General features: G+C 40.0%; 1 protein-coding gene across 4 annotated transcripts in view; it reads right to left on the reverse strand.

Moving 5' to 3' along the window:
• RECQL (RecQ like helicase) overlaps positions 1–21,696 on the reverse strand; it is a 52,697-nt gene that overhangs the window by 17,240 nt on the left and 13,761 nt on the right. For 3 of the 4 annotated variants that reach the window (XM_032432747.1, XM_032432746.1, XM_032432748.1), the window contains 5 exons: positions 15,239–15,560; positions 14,211–14,408; positions 13,160–13,339; positions 10,908–11,014; positions 4,121–4,319 (listed from right to left, as the gene is read on the reverse strand). In XM_032432747.1, the coding sequence (XP_032288638.1) occupies positions 4,121–4,319; positions 10,908–11,014; positions 13,160–13,339; positions 14,211–14,408; positions 15,239–15,251 (697 nt within the window). In that variant the 5' untranslated portion in view covers positions 15,252–15,560. The remainder of the gene's footprint in view (positions 1–4,120; positions 4,320–10,907; positions 11,015–13,159; positions 13,340–14,210; positions 14,409–15,238; positions 15,561–21,696) is intronic. The other variant, XM_032432745.1, reaches the window with a different exon arrangement.

Raw genomic sequence — 21,696 nt, forward strand, 5'->3', positions numbered from 1 at the left:
GGAAAACTAGAGAGCCACATGCAAAAGAAATGAAACTGAAACCTTATACCATATACAACTCAACTCAAAATGGATTAGTCTTGAACATAACACTTGGAAACATAACACTACCAGAAAAAAAATAGAGAATAAGCTCGAGACACTGACTTGGCAACGATTTACTGAATCTGACATCAAAAAAGCAAAGGAAACAAAAGCAAAAATGTGTAAGCGGGACTACATAAAACTATAAAACGCTTTTGTACAGCTCTCAGGGTTCATCCATGTTGTTGCAAGTAGCAGAATTTCCTTATCAACATAACGAAAAAGAAACCTATAGACTAGGAGAAAATATTTGCAACTATATGATAAAAGGTTAACATAAAAACTATACAAAGAACTCATTCGACTCAACAGCAGAAAAAAAACCCAAAAATCTGATTGAAAAATAGGCAGAGGATCTGGATAGATATTTTTCTAGAGAAGACATACAAATAGCCAATAGGTACCTGAAAAGGTCTTCAGCATCACTTATCATCAGTGAAATGCAAATCAAAACCACAATGAAATATCACTTCACACTTGTTAGGATGGCTATCATCAAAAATATAAGAAATAACAAAGTGTGGGAGAAAAGAGAGCCCTGGTACACTGTTGGTAGCAATGTAAATTGGTATAGCCACTATGGAAGACAGTATCAGGGGCACCTGGGGGGCTCAGTCGGTGAAGCATCTGACTCATGATTTCGGCTCAGGTTATGATCTCAGAGTCAGGAGATCAAGCCCCACGATGGGCTCCGTGCTCAGCAGGGAGTCTGCTTCTCTCTGCCCCTCCCTCCACTACTGTAAGCATGCACTCTCTCTCTAAAATAAATAAATAAATGTTTAAAAAAGGAAAAAAAAAAGTGTGGAGGTTCCTCAAAAATTTAAAAATAAAATTACCATATGACCCAACAATTCCACTTCTGGGTATTTATCCAAAGGAAACAAAACCACTATCTTGAAAAGATATCTACACCTCTATATTCACTGGAGCATTACGCATAATAGCCAACACATGGAAACAATCTAAGCGTGCACTGACACATGAATAAAGAAAATACGATATGTATATATACATAGACACACAATGCAATACTATTTGGCCTTAAAAAATAAGGAAATTCTGCTACTTGCAACAACATGGATGAACCCTGAGAGCATTATGCTAAGTGATATAAGTAAGAGAAAGACAAACACTAATATGATATCACTTATATGTGGAATCTTTAAAAAAAACAACCTCAAAGATACAGAGAACACACTGGTCGTTGCCAGAGGTGAGGGATGGGGGTGGGCAAAATGGGTGAAGGGGGTCAAAAGGTACAAACTTTTAGTTATACAACTGTCTTATACAACTAAGACTAATACAAGGTTGTATGTCAATTATATCTCAATTAAACATTTTTAAAAATGGGTGTAGGAAGGGAAGAATGAAGCGGGGGAAATTGGAGGGGAAGACGAACCATGAGAGACTATGGACTCTGAGAAACAAACTGAGGGTTCTAGAGGGGAGGGGGGTGGGGGGATGGGTTAGCCTGATGATGGGTATTAAAGAGCGAACGTATTGAATGGAGCACTGGATGTTATACGCAATGAGTCATGGAACACTACATCAAAAACTAATGATGTAATGTATGGTGATTAACATAACATAATAATAAAAAAAAATGGGTACACATTTCCAATAAACAATTAGGAACATAAATCTGCAGCTGAGAAGGAAGAGGACTAGATACGGGAACAACTGATGACAGGTGGCAGCTTATCTGCAGAGACAATGCAAGTGATGGTAACACACAAGCAAGGGTTCTCATCCGAAGTGATCAGACCACTGAGGCTGGAAAGACAGGGCAAAGGTGAGAAACCTGATATTTTCAGTAGCTACAGATAACAACTCTTTGGAGTAGTCTGATTAACATGGTAGGGTCTCCAGTTTAAAGGACAATATATATACTGCCTAAGGCATTTAAATCAAAATTAAAAAAAATAACTGTGCCCCCAATAATTCTCAAGGTAGAGAACCGTGTCTTCAGGCCACGAGTCCACCATGTCTGGGGAAGTGTAAGAAAAGGTGAGAAGAGATCAGAACCACAGGGAACACTAACATTCAGGGTGGCAGCAAAGGAAGAACGAAGGCAGTGAGAATGCAGAGGAACCACGTCAAAGCCTCTGTCACAGTAACCGCAGTAACCATGGGGGCAAGGGGCAAGGAGACAGGTGAACCAGGAAACGCTCCTCCTGCTCCGGAAGTTAATCGGGAAGAGGAATGCAGACGAGCCCCCTGGATTAAGCCAGTGAGGAGTGGGGGGCCACGGTCACCTGTGAGGCAGAAGCGACTCAGTGAATTCAGAAAGGAAGGAAGGTGAGAAACAGATGGTGAGTTTAGAGGATGAGGCGAAAGGAAGAGCAGAAATAGGACAACACCATAAAGGGGTGGGAAAGGTCAAAGGCTATTTCAGTTTCTTTGTTTTTAGAGAGTCTTAAGATTCAGGAGTGACACCTGGGGGCTCAGTTGAGTGTCTGACTCTTGATTTCGGCTCAGGTCATGATCTCAGGTTGTGAGATGGAGCTCAGTGATGCGCTCCGGGCTCAGGGCAGAGTTGGCTTTTCCCTCTCCCTCTGCTCCTCCCCCTCCCACTCACTTGCTTACTCACTCTCTCCCTCTCTCAAGTTAAATAAATAAATAAAATCTTAAAAAAAAAAAAAAAAAAAAAGATGGGGTGCCTGGGTGGCTCAGTCAGTTAAGCGTCTGCCTTCGGCTCAGGTCATGATCCCAGGGTCCTGGGATCGAGCCCCCATCGGGCTCCCTGCTCAGCGGAGAGCCTGTTTCTCCCTCTGCCCCTCCCCCCACTTGTGTTTTCTCTCTCTCTCTCTCTCTCACTCACTCTTTCTCTCTCAATAAATAAATAAATCTTTTTTTAAAAAAATTTTTAAATTTAAAAAATTTTAAAAAACAATGCAGGAGTGAAGACTTTGACAGAGCGAGATCTTAAGAAGGCAGGAAAGGATAAAGTGGGAGGAGTCACGGTAACCCTTACAAGAAATGGTCTCTTTTACCTTAAGAAGAGAAAACAAGATTACTAATGTATGGAAAGAGAAAGAGGAGACCTCCAGACCTGCTGGCACCTATTTCCTGGGGACCAGGAGGCGTCCACTAAGTAGGAGGTAGGACCTAAAGGGAAGTTAAAGGCACGAAAAGCTTGCTGGGAGAAATGCTTACAGGAGACGCATCAGGAACAAGTAAAAGCACAGCGGGGTCTGATGACAGCGACCTGAGGTGGAAATGAATGCAGTTGTGCAATTTTTTCCCAGCAGTGTTTAGTATTAAAACAGCACGAATGGGGGAAGCAGAAGCCGGGAGGGGTCCAGCAGCTCAGTCTGGCACAGAGCCTGAGGCAGGTAAAATGCCAGGCAATCCACGAGAAACAGAAGTGGCAACAGCAGAGTCTGGAAGGAGGAGAGAGTGACCATCAGGTGGCATTTAGAGCCGTGGACAAATACACGGAGGGATTAAAGGGGACCCTAGGGGTCCATATGTGTGTGAAAGCAGGTTCAAAAAGAACTGTGGTTGAAATCATGAGCAGGATTTCTTAAATTTAAGGTTGTTTTGCACAGAGCAAGTCTGGGTGATCTGCTTCCGGCTATGACTGCAGGATTAGGTTGGAGGAGTAAAGAATGGGGTTACTAAAATACCCCACAGCACTGTAACCCAGTGGTGATAGTTGGGTATAGACCTGGAAGTGGATGCCAGAGACCCTGACTGACGACTAAAGAAGACAGCTCCAAAGCAGATATGAATTCCTCAATGGATGTGAGGGAGAACCCGGTGCCAGTAAACCTTTATGGCTAAAAGTGGGAGAGAATCATGTTGCTGAGAAACATGCATTTCAAGGGATAAAGGCAATCAGACTAAGCGTTACCTGGAGGGGAGTAAAGACACTGAAGACTCTGCCTCTTGGTTCTCCTTATATTAAGGCAGGAGAAAATGAGTAATAACTGGCTGAGGAAATAATTTTAATGAAAGCAAGGATTTCCATCATGTAAGTGAGTAAGAAAATAGTCCCTAGTATCAAGGAGTGTTCTAGATACATCATACATACCGGGTCTGAAATCATGTCCCCAGTGGCTACAGCAATGAACTTCATCCACAGCAATCCGGGTAAATCTCCTGGCTTCATAGGCTTTCTCTAGTCTCGACATGAACATTTTGCTTTTTGCGATTTTCTCTGGGGTCACGTAAATTAGCTTTAGCTTGGAGTTTTTATTTACCATTTCAGCATGAACCCATTTCACATGCTCCTATTGAAAGCAAAAACAGACACAATGATGGAACTAAGCTAGTAGACTGGGATACTAAGCAGTAAATGAAGATGCTCGTTACTCAAGCCACAGCCTTGGACTGTTTTAGCAGATGTTGTGTTCATTAAAACTGAGCCTATGTCCCAGTACTAAACTTCAGGGCAGCTGTAAATAGCATTTTACATGTTTACTTGTATCCAAATGCTGATAAAAGAATGATCTCATTTGACAAAAAAACAGAACAAAAAATAAAAATGAAAACACTCTGGGGCACCTGTGGCTCAGTGGGTTGGGTGTCAGACTCTTGATTTCAGCTCGGGTCATGATCTCAGGGTCATGGGATCAAGCCCCGGGTCGGCTCTGCGCTCAGTGCCGAGTCTGCTTGTCCCTCTCCATCTGCCCCTCCCCCCCCAACTCCTGCTCTATCAAATAAATAAATAAATAAAATCTTAAAAAAAAAAATCCCTGACTCTCCAGAACTTCTGGCAGAGTAAGTGGAGAAGCAAGGTTAAGAAAAGTTGTATTCACAGCCTATGAATTGCTAGTGAGAGCAAACAGAAAACTGGACTTGACCTTGACCCATCCTTTCTCTTTTTTTCTCTCCAATTTTTCAAATAGCAGTGATGTGGCATGAACCTCTAGTTATCTGCAACTTCTAGCTGCTTTCTATTATTATTACTCTCTTTTTCAGGGTTAAGGACATACAGTAGTAGAAAGCAATGTTCTCCACATTCATTTTGTTGAATGAGACAGTAGTTCAGACATGAGAGTTTAAATAAAACAGAAATAGATGGGAAAAACTAAAGGAAGCACGGCTACCTGGAGATATGGCTGACACCAGGTCTGGAAGGAAATATGCAAAATGAGCATGGAGTAACTTCTAAAAGCAAGCAAGGAGTCAAAAACTATGGGGTGAAGAAAAAAGATTCAGGAGCCAACCTGAAGAGGGGCTCACTGCCCAAAGACAGGACTATTTCAGCATAATAAAGAATAATATGGATTAAGATCTATCAAATATGTTAAATGTCCATAAGTTTATAATGATACTTAAAAAAAACCAAATTGAACATCACAAAGAGGTAATCAGAAAACCAAAATGTAGTGAACTACAAGACAAAGACCCTGATTTCTTCAACAAATAATTTAAATTTGCATGGGAAACAAACAAGAAATAAGGGGAACCTACAGAAAAATCAATAAAATACAGCATACTCCATCAATCTATTCTGGAACATGATTTAAAAAAAAAAAATTTGATGAGAATATTTTTACTTGATGATGTTAATGAATCAACACTAAATTTTTTAGGTGTGATGATGTCATTTTAATTATATCTTTCTCATACATACTGAAGGAGTTACAACTGAAATGATATAATGTCTGGGAAAGAAAGGAAAGAAAGGAAGGAAGGAAGGAAGGGAGGGAGGGAGGGAGGGAGGGAGAGAAAGAAAGAAACAAACAAACCAAGGGGGGGGGTAAACTCCAGGTATACAAATGAAAAAAAATTGGTCATATGCTGATAACTGTTAAAGGTGGCTAATGGGTACTTGGCAGTTGTATTATGATTCTACTTTTCTATCTTTTGAAAATTTCAGTAATATCCTTTGTAAAAAAGAATAGGTGAGAAATGCTTATTCAACAGATGAAGGTAAGAGTCCATTCCCAAACAGACGAAATTCCACAGGGAAAGGGTACCTTGCTAGTAATGCACCGTTTGTATTTAATTATATCCCATAATTAGAAATTCTTGCTTACCATTTTCTAACAGAAAATCTAAAACAGGTCAGCTAATGTTTGCTGTAAAGTGCCAGGTAGTAAATATTAGGTTTTGTGGGCCATACACTATCACAACTACTCTGCCATTATTGTGTGAAACAGTGGTAGACAATGTGTAAATGAATAAGCATGGTTGTGTTCCAATAAAACTTTATGGACACTGAAATCTAAATTTCATATAATTTTCACACTTCACGAAGTACTCTCATTCTTTTCATTTTTTTAAACATTCAAAAATATAAAAATCAAGAGGTGCCTGGGTGGCTCAGTTGGTTGAGTGTCTGACTCTTAGTTTTAGCTCAGATCGTGATCTCAGGATTGTGGGATCGAGCCCCATGCCAGGTTCCACACTCAGTGGGGACTGTGCTCCCCATCTCCCTCTCCCTCTGCTCCTCTGCCTGCGCCCGCATGCACCTTCTCTCTCTGAAATAAATAAATCTTCAAAGTTTATATATACTTTTATAAATACCAAGCAGCAAAGACTAGAAAGGAACAGAGAACACCACCAGAACCACCAACTTTACAGGTAACACAATGGCACTAAATTCATATCTTTCAATAATCACTCTGAATGTAAATAGACTAAATGCTCCAATCAAAAGACACAGGGTATCAGAATGGATAAAACAACAAGACCCATCTATACACTGCCTACAAGAGACTCATTTTAGACCTAAAGACACCTGCCTATTGAAAGAGAGGGAATGGAGAAATGCCTAACATACTAATGGACGTCAAAAGAAAGCCAGATTAGCCATACTTATATCAGACAAACTAGATTTTAAACCAAAGACTGTAACAAGAGATGAAGAAGGGCACTAATATCATAATTAAGGAGTCTATCCATCAAGAATATCTAACAATTTTAAATATGCCCCCAACTTGGGAGCACCCAAATATATGAATCAATTAATAACAAACATAAAGAAATTCATTGACAATAATACAATAATAGTAGAGGACACTAACAGCAAAAGACAGATCATCTAAACAGAAAATCAACAAGGAAACAATGGCTTTGAATGACACACAGGACCAGATGGACTTAACAGATATATTCAGAACACTTCATCCTAAAGCAGAATACACATTCTTTTCAAGTGCACATGGAACATTCTCCAGAATAGACCACATACTGGGTCAAAATCAGCCCTCAACAAGTACAAAAAGACTGAGATCATACCATGCAGATTTTCAGATCACAACATTCTGAAACTTGAAGTCAACAACAAGAAAAAATTTGGAAAGACCACAAATACATGGAAGTTAAAGAACATCCTACTAGAGAATGAATTGTTCAACCAGGAAATTTAAGACAAAATTAAAAAGTACATGGAAGCAAATGAAAATGAAAACATGACAAACAGAACAGTTCAACAAAACCAAGAGCCAGTTCTTTGAAAAAATTAATAAAATTGATAAACCCCTAGCCAGACTTGTCAAAAAGAAAAGAGAAAGGACCCAAAATAAAATCACAAATGAAAGAGGAGATCACAACCAACACCACAGAAACACAATTATAAGAGAATTTATGAAAAATTATAGGCCAACAAACTGGGCAATCTGGAAGAAATGGACAAATTCCTAGAAACATACAAACTATGAAAGCTGAAACAGGAAGAAACAGAAAACTTGAACAGACCCATAACCAGCAAAGAAACTGAATGAGTAATCAAATATTTCCCAACAAACAAAAGTCTAAGGCCAGATGGCTTTCCAAGGGAATTCTACCAGACATTTAAAGAAAAGTTAGTACCTATTCTTCTCATATTATTCCAAAAACAGAAATGGAAGGAAAACTTCCAAACTCATTCTACAAGGCCGGTATGACCGTGATTCCAAAACCAAAGACTCCACTAAAAAGGAGAATTACAGACCAACATCCCTGAACAAGGATGCAAAAATTCTCAACAAGATACTAGCAATTGAATCCAATGGTGCATTAAAAGAATTATTCACCATGATCAAGTAGGATTTATTCCTGGGTTGCAGGGGTGGTTCAATATTCGCAAATCAATCAACGTGATACACCACATTAATAGAAGAAAGCGTAAGAACCATATCATCCTCTCAATAGATGCAGAAAAAGCATGTGACAAAATATAGCATCCATTCTTGATAAAAACCCTCAATAAAGTAGGGATAGATGGAACACACCTCACCATCATAAAGACCATATAAGAAAGACCCACAACTAATATCCTCAGTGGGGAAAAGCTGGGAGCTTTCCCCTACAGTCAGGATCAATATAGGGATATCCACTCTCAGCATTACTATTTAGCATAGTAAGAGAAGTCCCAGCCTCAGCAATCAGGCAAGAAAAAGAAATAAAAGGCATCCAAATCGGCAAGGAAGAAGTCAAACTTTTACTATGCACAAACGACATGATACTCTATGTAGAAAACCCAAAAGACTCCACCAAAAAATTGCTAGAACTAATACAAGAATTCAGCAAAGTCACAGGATATAAAAGCAATGTAGAGAAATCCGTTCCATTTCCATACACCAATAATGAAACAACAGAAAAAGAAATCAAGGAATCAATCCCATTTACAATTGCACCAAAAACCATAAGATACCTAGGAATAAACCTAACCAAAGAGGTAAAGGATCTGTACTCTGAAAACTATGTAAGACTTATAAAAGAAACTGAAGAGGACACAAAGAAATGGAAAAACATCCCATGTTCACGGACTGGAAGAAAATTGTTAAAATGTCTATACTACCCTGTCCAAAGCAATCTACATATTTAATGCAATCCTTACCAAAATACCACCAGCATTTTTCCCAGAGCTAGAACAAACAATCTTAAAGTTTTTATGGAACCACAAAAAACCCCAAAGAGCTAACCAACTCTGAAAAAGAAAACCAAAGCTGGAGGCATCATGATTCCGGATTTCAAGTTATATTACAAAGCTGTAGTCATCAAGACAGAATGGTACTGGCACAAAAAAAGACACATTGATCAATGAAACAGAACAGAAAACCCAGAAATGGACTCACAGGTCTATGGTCAACTAATCTTCGACAAAGCAGGAAAGAATATCCAATGAAGAAAAGAGAGTCTCTTCAACAAATGGTGTTGGGAAAACTGGACAGCAACATGCAGAAGAATGAAACTGGACCACTTCCTTACACCATACACAAAAATAAATTCAGAAGGGATGAATGACCTAACTGTGAGTAGGAAACCATCAAAATCCTAGAGGAGAACATAGGCAGCAATGTCTTTGACATCAGCCATAGCAACTTCTTCCCAGACACATCACCACAGGCAAGGGAAACAAAAGGAAAAATGAACTATTGGGACTTCATCAGGATAAAAACCTTCTGCACAGCAAAGGAAACAACCAACAAAACTAAAAGGCAGCCTACGGAATGGGAGATGATATCTGCAAATGATATATCTGATAAAGGGTTAGTACCCAAAATTTATAAAGAACTTACCAAGCTCAATACCCAAAAATCTGGTTAAGAAATGGGCAGTAGACATGAACAGACATTTTTTCAAAGAAGACATCCAGATGGCTAACAGACACATGGAAAGATGCTCAACATCACTCAACATCAGGGAAATACAAATCAAAACCACGATGAGATACCACTTCACACCTGTCAGAATGGCTAAAATTAACAACATAAAAAACAACAGGTGTTGGTGAGGATGTGGAGAAAGGGGAGTCCTCTTGCACTGTTGGTGGGAATGTAAACTGATGCAGCCACTCTGGAAAACAGCATGCAGTTTCTTCAAAAAGTTAAAAATAGAACTACCCTACAATCCAGCAATTGCGCTACTAGGTATTTACCCAAAGGATAATACAGATTCGAAGGGGTACATGCACCCTGATGTTTACAGCAGCATTATCAACAATAGCCAAACTATGGAAAGAGACCAAATGTCCATCGACTGATGAATGGATTAAGAAGATGTGGGGTGTGCATGTATGTATGTGTGCGTGTATACATATATTTATAATGGAATATTACTCAGCCATCAAAAAGACTGAAATCTTGCCATTTGCAAGGATGTGGATAGAGCTAGAGTGTGCTATGCTAAGTGAAATAAGTCAATCAGAGAAAGACAAATACCATATGATTCCACTCATATGTGGAATCTAAGAAACAAAACAGGGGTGACTGGGTGGCTCAGTTGGTTTAGCATCCGACCCTTGGTTTCCACTCAGTTCATGATCTCTGGGTTGTGGGATCGAGCGCCGCATCGAGCTCTGTGCTCAGCAGGGAGTCCGTTTGAGCATTCTCTCTCTCCCTCCCTCTGCCCCTCCCCCTGCTTGCATTCACTCTCTAAAACAAATAAATATTTAAAAAAAAAAAAAAGAAACAACAGATGAACATATGGGAGGGGGGAAACAAACCATAAGAGACTCTTAACCATAGAGAACAAACTGAGGGTTGACAAACTGAGGGTTGATGGAGGGAGGTGGGTGGGGGATGCGCTAGATGGGTGATGGCAATTAAGGAGAGCATTTGTTATGATGAAGATGGGTGTTGTATATAAGTGATGAACCACTGAATTCTACTCCTGAAACCAATATTGCACTGTATGTTAACTAACTAGAATTTAAATAAAAATCTGAAAATTAAAAAAAAATACACACACACACCATTCTTAGCTCACACACCATATAAAAATAGGCAGTGGGCTAACACTGGCCCATCAACAGTAGTTTGCAACTCCACATATGGTTATCACTTTATAATTTTATAACCAACTCAGTTGTAACCAAGGCTCCTACTTCAGTGAAGAGTTTAAATTAAAAAAAAAAAAAAAAAAAAAGAGCTGCAGAAGCATACCTTAGAACTAGAAGCATTTAACATGGTAGCTGAAATTCCTAATTGTTTTAAAACCATTAACTGGTCTTCCATAAGAGAGATCAATGGGCAAATCACAAGGGTAAAACCTAAAAGAGAAAAAGTATCTACTTTAAATTTTACACTACCTCTAGAATAAGTTTCATCCACTCACCTGAGGGCATCACAACATCAATATACTACCTATTTTTCATTCTAATTAATAGAAGAGATAGATATAAATGACCATTAGCCAAATAAGCAAATATAAGATTAGACAGAAATCTCTTCCCTCATTCAATACTATAAAAATAAAAATAGATACCATTCTGAATTTTTACTTATTTTAACAATCAGTATTGGTCATATTAGCAAAATGTTATAAATCTAGTCAAATACTGTCCAGTTATATGAGGAAAAAGTTATTCCAAAGCTTTCCAAAGAAAACACAGCAACCTGTATAATTACAAATGATAGTGACATGAGTATTCTTCTACTTACTGTACCAGGTTAATACATGCCAAGTAGAAATCAGTGAACAGTTTACTGACTGAATGAAATGCTGATAGTATATCCCCTTTCTCTTATTACTGAAATTGTGCACAGCTGTAAGTTATTCTACATTATTAGAATCACTAACTTATGTTCTGTAGTTTGTTCCTTAAAATAACCTCAGACAGAGAGCAGACCAATTAAAAAATATACTCAGATTCAGACTTTAGCAGGGATTTGCCATCTCAAATAGTGTCTCCGCTGCGTTTTCACATTCTCCTTCATCAGTGGTATGTTCTCATTATATTTAAACATGGGCAAGTCTCCCTCATCTTTAAAACACCCTGGACAGCTAATTTAGGGCCCCCTCTCTTTTTCCTGCATAACAATTCTTTCCAAAGAATGTCCCATTCACTAGTTCTACTTCCTCAACTCCTCTTCTCTCTCTCTCCATTCCCACAGTTCTTTCTCCAAATGTACCCTATTTCAGTGAACAACTTCACCATTTGTCCCAGCCTAGAATTTGGACATCATTCTAGACTATCCCTTCTCTTACCACCCCCACCACCCTGCTGATCCAATGAAAACAAGTCCTACTGAATCTACCTCCTAATTATTTCTAGAATTCTTCTATCTTCTAAAGCACAATTCTGACTAGTCTCTTATCTATACAAAACCCTTCACTGGTTTCCCACTAATCTAAGGAAGTTTTTATAATCAAGATTCTTTCCACAAGTCTTGCCCCTCACTGCCTGCCACACTGAAATTCTTCCACATTACTGAATACTCCCAACCATGCACGTTCTTACTTTTGAGCTCAGAAATAGTGCTCCCCTGCATGAACACTTTTCCTTACTCCCCTGTCCTATCTTTGCCTACTTATTCTTCAGCTTTTAGCTTAAATGTCATGTTGGCAGGACAGCTTTCTCTAACAGCCCCTAGGCCAGATCTTTGCACTAACTTAATTCCCTATTAAAATCTTAATCACAAAACCTTTATTGCAATTGCTTACAATTACCTATATTCTCTAAATGGGGGTCAATAAACTAAGGACTAGCTGCTTGTTTGGGTAATTCAAATTTTAATGGAACACAGGTACATCCATTAGTTTACGTGTTGTCTATGGCTGCTTTCATGCTACAGTGGCAGAGTTCAGAAGATGCCACAGAGACCATATGGACCACAACTATCCCATTTACTGACTGCCTCCCTAAGGGAAAGTCTACTGACCCCTGCTCTATACCCTTGCTAGTTCCCAAACAGCAACACGGGTATCACCTGGGAGCCTGTTAGACTTGCAAGATTTTGGGTCCCACACAAACTCAGAATCTGCATGTTAATCACATCACCAGCGATTCTTACACATGTTACAGTTTGAGAAAGCCCTACTTTACACCGTGAGCTCTGTGAAAACTAGAACTTTGCCCATTTTTCTCACTACTGTTATCTCCCGTGCTTAACACCATAGCTGACACTCAATAAAGATCTGGGAGTAGAATCCAGGCCCAGGGATTCCTTTTCTGGTACTTTTTCTCCTACAACATGTTTTTTTATTATGTTTTAAGAACGAGATAAAAGAACTAATTCCACTCAAAGTCTTTAACATACCCTCTTTAAATGAACCCTTTAAAATGTCTATTAACATAAAGATAAAATAAAACTGCACTTGATTTTTACATAGGTATGATTAGAAATGACTTTTTTAAGGAATTAAAAGAGAAATGGCATTTCTTCAATTTAAATGAATCTTTATTAATACATACCATCTGAACATAATGCTGGTAACTGGTAGCATAAGCTCTTTCCACCTCCCGTAGGCATAACAAGAAATACCTCCTTTCCAGACATTGTTACATTAATAGTTTCAAGTTGAAGCAGTCTGAACCTCTGCAGTTTAAAGACATTTTGCAGAGCATCTTTAACTTTACCAGACCAGGGAAAATCTAGACAGAGAAAAATAAGTTTAATACATTAGAACTATTTAGGATTATAAATGAGATACAAACATGAATGGCTGCTTTTATACTAGAGAAAAACAAGTAAGAATTTATATGACTTTAAATACTATTAACAATTTAACTTTTATACTAACAATTTTGGGATTAGTTTAGCTCATGAAGCTAAGCAAAAACACATTTAATGTTATATGATAAGAAACAGTACATCAGAAAAAATGAAAACATTTGCCAGTTGAAAATTAACCTACACATAAGAGGAAGGTACTTGACAGGTATTCAAAAAACAGTCTGAATGTTGATCAGGGAATTCATAGGATCATAATAATCTCAAATATCATCAAGTTAACAATTATGTGGAATTTTTTTATATAAATATCTTGTTTAGAAGTGAATCCCTGGAAAGCAAGGCCCATAAAAGCATTGCAATTTGAGAGTCATAGTATTCCATTATAATGTGATAGCCAGTGATAAACATGATGCTTGGCAAGATCTTGAATCAAGAAAGGTGGGCAGGAAAAGGAACTAGACTCTGGCAAGAAGTTTGAACCTACCTTTTTTTCTTAGTGGTTTAATTTTTTTCTAGTTAAAATTTAGAAAATTTAGTTAAAAATCTTTTTCCAAGCATTGATTGATGCTGCTAGAACCAGATTTGGAAAAAAATAATGAAGTCTGAATAATAAAGCTTCATTCAAAAAGAACATGGGTAAGAATGGTTTGCATACTGGTTTCCCATGCCGCTTAAAGAGTGGCCAGTTTCCCTCTAAGCCAGTGGAAAGCACTGGTCCAGGAACAATGATTTAACTCCTACATGAAGAAACGAGCAGAAACAAAACTAGCAAAGAAAAACAGAGTAAACCTTCTTTATTCCAAGCAGCAGGTGAAGAATCCCATTCACTGCTTTCCCCAGCACCAGAAGCCTCTAAATTCTGCTTTATTTGGTTTGTTAGAATGTTCTTTTTCTGAATAAGCTCTTGTTGCCTTTCCAGAAGTTCCTGAATTTGAATGTCTACTGCATGTAGTTCATTGGTTACAGAATCCAATTCTTCAGTTAGACCTATAAGGAAGGAAAAAAAAGATACAATGACTAAATAGTTTTAGGTTTCCCTACTGATTTTTGGATATTGCTCACCATTGAAATTACAGACAAACTTATAGTAGTAGAGCAGGGTGGTTAAGGGCATATGTGTTGAAGTCACACGACCTGAGTTAAATCTTAGGTCCTCTTCTTAGCTCAGGCTAAGTACTTAAGCGAGCCTCAATTTCCCCATCTGGAAAATTTCCCCATCTAGGTAATATCTAGCTTTCATAGTATTGTTTTAAAGAATTAAGTGAGATAACATATGGAAAGTTCTTAACATAGTACCTGGCACACAGTTATGCATTTAATAAATGATCATTATTACTTTTATTGTATTGTGGGACAGTGGTCCAACAATCTCCTAAGTCATTTAAGTAAAGTGACCAGACTTTGAAACAAAAGGAAGGCATTTTAAAGTAATCCCCTAACTACTTAGATATTATTTCACAAAAACACTCATATTTGGGTTCATATAGTTGGCATGATAAGGAGTCGGTGATTATAAACAAGCTGATGTAACAACTAAAAGAGAAATCAAGTGTGCTACTGGAAATGACATTATAATTCCATCATAAATAATTTATAAAGCAGCCTTAAGTATGATTCTAAGCAATCCGAGTATTAAAGTCAAAGTGAGATTACTTTCGACACCACAACAATAGAAACTAAAAATTTTTTAAAGATGTCCTTGGTGCTTTCTAAAACATCAGCCTGCATTAATCCAGCTTGAAGGCCTGAAATTTTCATAAGATGAAATCTTACGGTTATGATTTAAAATAGAATATTCTGGTGGATTTGTATTGTACCAACTACCAGCATTCACTTCCTTCCAGGATTCTGGGTTAGGACTGGCCACAAGTGAACTCCGCTTCAGACTTGGAAGGCAGAAATGAAACAGCAGCAGCTTTACGTTCAGACGGCTGGTGTAATGTCAGGTGCTGTTGGGGCTCATTCACCTTCTTGGCATCGGGCAGAAGCCAGTTCCTCCAGCTCCTGCTGAATCTCTTTGGGGCAGCAGCTTGGCCCACAGCTTCCTCAGCTTCTCTGAATTGTTGGCCACGTTCTGTCATTTTCTATGGCAAGCGCACCAGCCCTTCCGCAGGGCACCAGCATCCTGGCAGTCAGAGCCTTGGAGGCAATGACACACCGACATGAGTGCAAGCGAGAGACAGACAGGTTCCACTTTGTCCTCATTGGTTTCAGCTCTTCTTTACCCTCCCACACTCACACTCCATCTTCCTGTCCCTACTGCTGGCACTGCTGACTTCAGGACCAGTAAGGGACTGCTTAACCACGTCCTGTGATCACGTAGGAGCTAACTCCTATAATAAATCCCTTATATCACTCATAATGATTCAGCTTCTCTGAACCCTAACCAACACCAAATGTTGTTCCAGAGAAAAGAAAGTTAAAAGTAGGTTCTCTAAATTGCTTCTATGCCACCTAGAATAGTCTCTGATTTAAAGATTTAAAGGCATTAATGACCCTTGCCTGCAGTGGTAAAAGGGACAGTGGTATTCCATGGCACGCAGTAGACAAAGTTATGTAAATTATAATCTAGACACTAATAATTAAGTATCTAGAGAGGAAAAGGCTCTGGGTGACCAAGTGTTTGCTGTCACAGAACATTTTTTGTGAGAATAATGGGGTTGATTGCTCCTAAATATGCTGAAGAAGCTGAAGAAATGCAGGATCTGCATAAAGGGACCTCAAAGTCTCTATGACTGTCCTAAAAGAACCCCTTATCTCCTGTAGCTACCGGGCCAAGATCACTGAATACCAGCATTCTGCAAGTGGCTGAATTACAATGCAAACTGAACTCCCAGCCTTGCACAGACTCTTATGTTAAAGTTAAGGGCACTGATTAGGAAGAAGTGAGACTGCAATTAGGAAGGGAACATCTGGGCAGATTCCAATGAAGCAGGCAGGGGACCTTAAACCACTAAATTCTGCCATTCTCTCTTGCCCTTCCTCCTCTTTCTCAGTCTCCTCTTGTCTGAATGCCTGTGATGGTCTTTCCTGAGAGAGTTGCCTTGTAAGGAAGGGATTGCTAAGCCCCACTAAAAATCTGCCTGCCACCTCTCAGTGCTTCAAGAATAGGAAGCCCTAGGGGCGCCTGGGTGGCTCAGTCGTTAAGCGTCTGCCTTCGGCTCAGGTCACGATCCCAGGGTCCTGGGATCGAGCCCCGCATCGGGCTCCCTGCTCAGCGGGAAGCCTGCTTCTCCCTCTCCCACTCCCCCTGCTTGTGTTCCCTCTCTAGCTGTCTCTCTCTCTCTGTCAAATAAATAAATAAATAAAATCTTTAAAAAAAAAAAAAAAAAGAATAGGAAGCCCTAGAGAATGATGTACAAAAGTGTGACGCATAAAAAGACATGAAACACACCAAGAGCTGCACTTGCCAGTATATATAAGCATCCCTCATTTTATTGTGCTTCGCTTTACTGCATTTTGCAGATATTGAGCTTTTTAAGAAATTGAAAGTTTGTGGCAACCTGTGTTGAGCTGGTCTTGGGCGCCATTTTTCTAATAGTGTTTGCTCACTTCATGTCTCTATGTCACATTTTGGTAGTGTTTGCAATATTTGAAACGTTTTCATTATTATTACAATTGTTATGATAATCTGTGATCAGTACTCTTTGATACTGCCATTGTAATTGCTTTGGGGAACCACAAACTACACCCAGATAGGACAGCAAACTTAATAAAAGGGGTACATGTTCTGATTGCTCCACCAACCAGCCATTCCTGCCTCTCCCATGGGCCTCCCTATTCCCTTGGGCACATCCCAACTGAAATCAGGCCAGCTAAGTTACCCTACAATGGCCTCTAACTGTTCAAATGGAGGGAAGAGTTGCCCATCTCTCACTTTAAATAAAAAACTAGAAGTGATTAAGCTTAGTGAGGAAGCCATGTCAAAAGCCAAGACAGGCTGAAAGCTAGGTCTCTTGAGCCAGTTAGCTGAGTTGTGAATGCAAGGGCAAAGTTCTGGAAGGAAATTAAAAATGCAACTCCAGTGAACACATGAAAGGTAAGAAAGCAAAACAGCCTTAATGCTGATATGGAGAGAGGTTTAGTAGTCTGGATAGAAGACCAAACCAGCCACAACATTCCCCTAAGCCAAAGCCTTCTCCTGAGCAAGGCCCTAATTCTCTTCAATTCTATGAAGGCTCAGAAAGGTGAGGAAGGCGCAGAAGAAAAGTATGAAGCTAGGAGAGGTTGGTTCATGAGGTTTAATCTCTATAACATAAAAGTGTAAGGTAGAGAAGCAAGTGTTGATGTATAAGATGCACTGAGTTATCCAAAAGATTTAGCTAAAATAGTTAATGAAGGTAGCTATAATAAACAACAGATTTTCATTGTAGACAAAATAGCTTTCTATTGGAAGAAGATGCCATGTAGGACTTTCATAGCTAGAGAGGAGAAGTCAAAGCCTGGCTTCAAAGCTTCAAAGAACAGGCTGACTCTCCTGGTAGGATCTAAAGCAGCTGGTGACTTTAAGTTGAAGCAAATGCTCATTTATAATTCCAAAAATTGTAGGGGAAAGAATTATGCTAACTCTACTCTGCCTGTGTTCTATAAGCCCGGATGATAGCACATCTGTTTATAACATGGGTTACTGAGTAAGCACACTGCTGAGCCCTAGCGCTCAGGAAAAAAAGATTTCTTTCACTCACAATGCACCTGGTCACCCAAGAGCTCTGGTGATGTCCAGAGAGATTCATCTTCTTTTCATGCCTGATAACACAACATCCACCTGCAACCCATGGATCAATAAGTAATTTTTTACTTTCAAGACTTATTATTTACAAAATAGATTTCATAAGGCTATAGCTGTCTCAGATAATGCTTGCTCTGATGGATCTGGGCAAAATCAACTGAAAACCTCTGGAAAGGATTCATCACTCTAGATGCCATTCAGAAAATTCATGATTCATGGGAAGAGGTTAAAATATCAACATTAACAGGAGTCTGGAAGAAGTTGATTCCAATCCTCATGGATGACAGAGGGTTCAAGATTTCAGTGGAGAAAGTCACTGGTGGAAACAGCAAGAGAACTGGAATTAGAAGTGGAGCCTGATGATGTGACTGAATTGCTGCAATCTCATGACAAAACTTTAAATGAGCAAAGAAAGTGGTTTCTTGAAATGGAATCTAGTCCCTGTGAAGATAGTTGAAAGGACAACAAAGGATTTAGAATATTACATAAACTCAGATGATAAAGCAGCAGCAGCAGGTTTTGAGAGGACTGACTCCAATTTTGATAGAAGTTCTACTGTGAGTAAAATGCTATCACATGTACAGAGAAATCATTAGAGGATTACCAAGTTGGATGTGATTGAGCAAGAGGAGAAATGAGCAGCATCCAAAGACGAATAACAAGAATACGTGCCCTCTTTGGGGAAAGGATCAGTTGTGTTTTGTTGGGCAGCCAGAGAGATTTGGAGGGCAGAAGTGAAACAGTGGGCTTATTTTCCAAATTTAAAAAGCTTAGTGTAAGGTCAGGCCTGGTGACCTCACTGGCACAGGGCAGCACTGGGCCCACAACTCTGGCTGCTGCCAGATATCCTTGGGGAAAGAGCAGAGTCTGCAGCTGCTCCAGACCCTGTGGGTTCTCCTTCAGCTTCTCTAAGTCCTCAGCCAAGCAGTATGCAACTCCATGGGCAGGTACACTGGCTTTTTGGCAGGTCTCTTGCATCGTTCAAATTGGAGACTTTGAGGCAATGAGACTAATGCAGGTTCTGTTAAGAAACAGGATTCATCTTCACAGGCTGCAGTTTGTTTTTGCATTCCCCACTGTGTATCTGCCTTCTCTTCCTGACTGCTGGCTCTGCTGACTTCAGGCCCAGTGCCAAACACATAGGCAAACATACGCCAGGGAAGAGCTTGACCACTTCACATAATCACATAAGGTTAAATCCCTCTAGTAAATCCCTTACATCACTCAGAGTACCTCTGCTTCTCTGATCAAGCCCTACCTGACAGAGAGCTTCTGATTCAAGATGGCAACACAGGAAGAGCCTGAACTTCATCTGCCCTGGGACACAGAAAAAAAAGCCACAGTTTGAGAGGGAAACTAGAATATAAAAGAACCAGCCTTAGGACACTACCAAATGGTGGGGCAGCTCCGATCTGAGGGGCTGGCAAGTGCCATGGTTTACGTTCCCAGTACACCGTGATAGTACAGACAGGAGCAGGTTTCAGATGCCGTTGCTGGCCTGCTGCCTCAGTGAGCCCCGGGCCACACCAGCCCTGGATCCCCTGGGACCAGAAAAAAGAGCCGCAGTTTAAAAGAACAACTAGAATATAAAAAATCCAGCCCTAGAATTCCACTAAATGGCAGAGAAGCTGCTGGAAATCTCTCTGGATTGGAGGGGCTGGTGAGTGCCAGAGTTTACATTCCCCTCCACCTTCATTATGTGAATGGGAGCACAGTCCAGGCACCCCAGCTGGCCTACTGCCTCAGTGAGCCCTGGGCCCCTAGCCCACATCATCCCAAGCCAACCTACCAAGGCAGCCACAGTGCGATGCATGCTAGGACACTTCTGATCAGCACTCACTACAGCTACAGCCATCTTGGCGAATTGATACAGGCACAAAGCACCCTGGAACAATCCAGACCTGCACCATATCGGCTCCAGATAACTTGCGAGGATACCATGGTGCACAGCACTCCAGGACCTCCTGGCTCATGCTTTCTTCCACTCCAGCCACCCTACAAGAGCGCCACTTGCACAGAGTGCCACAGGAACCCCTGGCTTGCATTCACCTTGGCTACTACTGCCCTGCCAGGGCACCCCCTACATGGAATGCCCTGGGACCCTCCCCCCCACACACTCTGCCTCTGTTCCAGCAGCCCTGCCAAGATGCCACAAGTGTAGGTGCCTCAGCACAACCAGCTCATGTCCACTTCAGCTCCAGCCAGGCACCCTCATGCTAAATACCCTAATACAGCCTGGATTGTACCCACTTCAGCTTCAGCTCTCTTGCCAGGGCACCATCTGTACGGAGAGGCCTGAGACTGTCCCAGCCAATGTCCACATTAGCTCTGGCCATCCAAAGGCAGCACCAGCACAGGCTGCCCCAGAACCCCTGGCCCACACCAAAGCTCCAGCCAGCCAGTGAAAGTCACCAGGCACATAGTCTGCACAGAGGACAACCATACTTAGGAGAAGTAGCTGTTCTACCTCATTCACAGAAACAAACACAGAAAGTCAAAAATATGAGACAGAGGCATGTGCTCCAAACAGAAGAAGACAAAACCTCGGAAAAAGGACTAAATGAAATGGATATAGCAAATCTACCTAATGAAGAGTTCAAAGTAATGGTCATAAAGATGCTCACTGGAATGGAAAGAAGAGTGGATGAACTCAGTGAGAACCTCAACAAAGAGATACAAAATACAAAAAGAAACCAATTAGAGGTGAAGAATAGAATAACTGAAATTAAAAAAATATAGTAGAGGGAATAAAGAGATCACAAGATAAGATTAAGGGACCTCTGCAATAACCTCAAGCATAATAACATTTGCATTTATAGGGGGTCTCAAAAGCAGAGAAGAAAGGGGCAGAATATTTATTAAAACAAACAATAGCTGAAAACTTCCCTAACCTGGGGAAGGAAACAGACATCCAAGTTCAAGAAGCATAGAGAGCCCTTAACAAGATGAACCCAAGGGGGGCCACATCAAGACATATAAAAATTAAAATGGCAAACATTAAAGATAAAGAGAGAGTTTTAAAAGGAGCAAGAGAAGCAAAAAGTTACATAGAAGGGAAACCCCATAAGGCTATCAGCTGATTTTTCAGCAGAAACTTTGCAAGCCAAAAGGGAGTGGCCTGATACATTCAAGGTGCTGAAAGGGAAAAATCCTGCAACGAAGAATAGTCTACCCAGTAAGGTCATCATTCAGAAATGAAGAAGAAATAGAGTTTGTGGACAAAGGTAAAAAAGTTCATCACTACTAAACTGGCCTTATAAGAAATGTTGAACAGAATTCTTTAAGTGGGAAAGAACAAGCCATAATTACAAGTAAAAAAATTATGAAGGGAAAAAATTCTTATGAGTAAAATCGAACATACAGTAAGATAGTAGAGAAATCACTTATAAAGCTACTATGGTTAAAAGACAAAAGTAGTGAAATCAATTTAATCTAAAAAATTAGTTAAGGGAAACTCACAAAATAAAGAGATGTAAAATATAACAACACACACATAAAATGTGAGGAAGGGCAGTAAAATTGAAGTTCTTTTAGAATGTGTTCAAA

The sequence above is a fragment of the Phoca vitulina genome, unplaced genomic scaffold (assembly GCF_004348235.1).
Source record: "Phoca vitulina isolate PV1807 unplaced genomic scaffold, GSC_HSeal_1.0 scaffold49, whole genome shotgun sequence".
Taxonomy (NCBI): domain Eukaryota; kingdom Metazoa; phylum Chordata; class Mammalia; order Carnivora; family Phocidae; genus Phoca; species Phoca vitulina.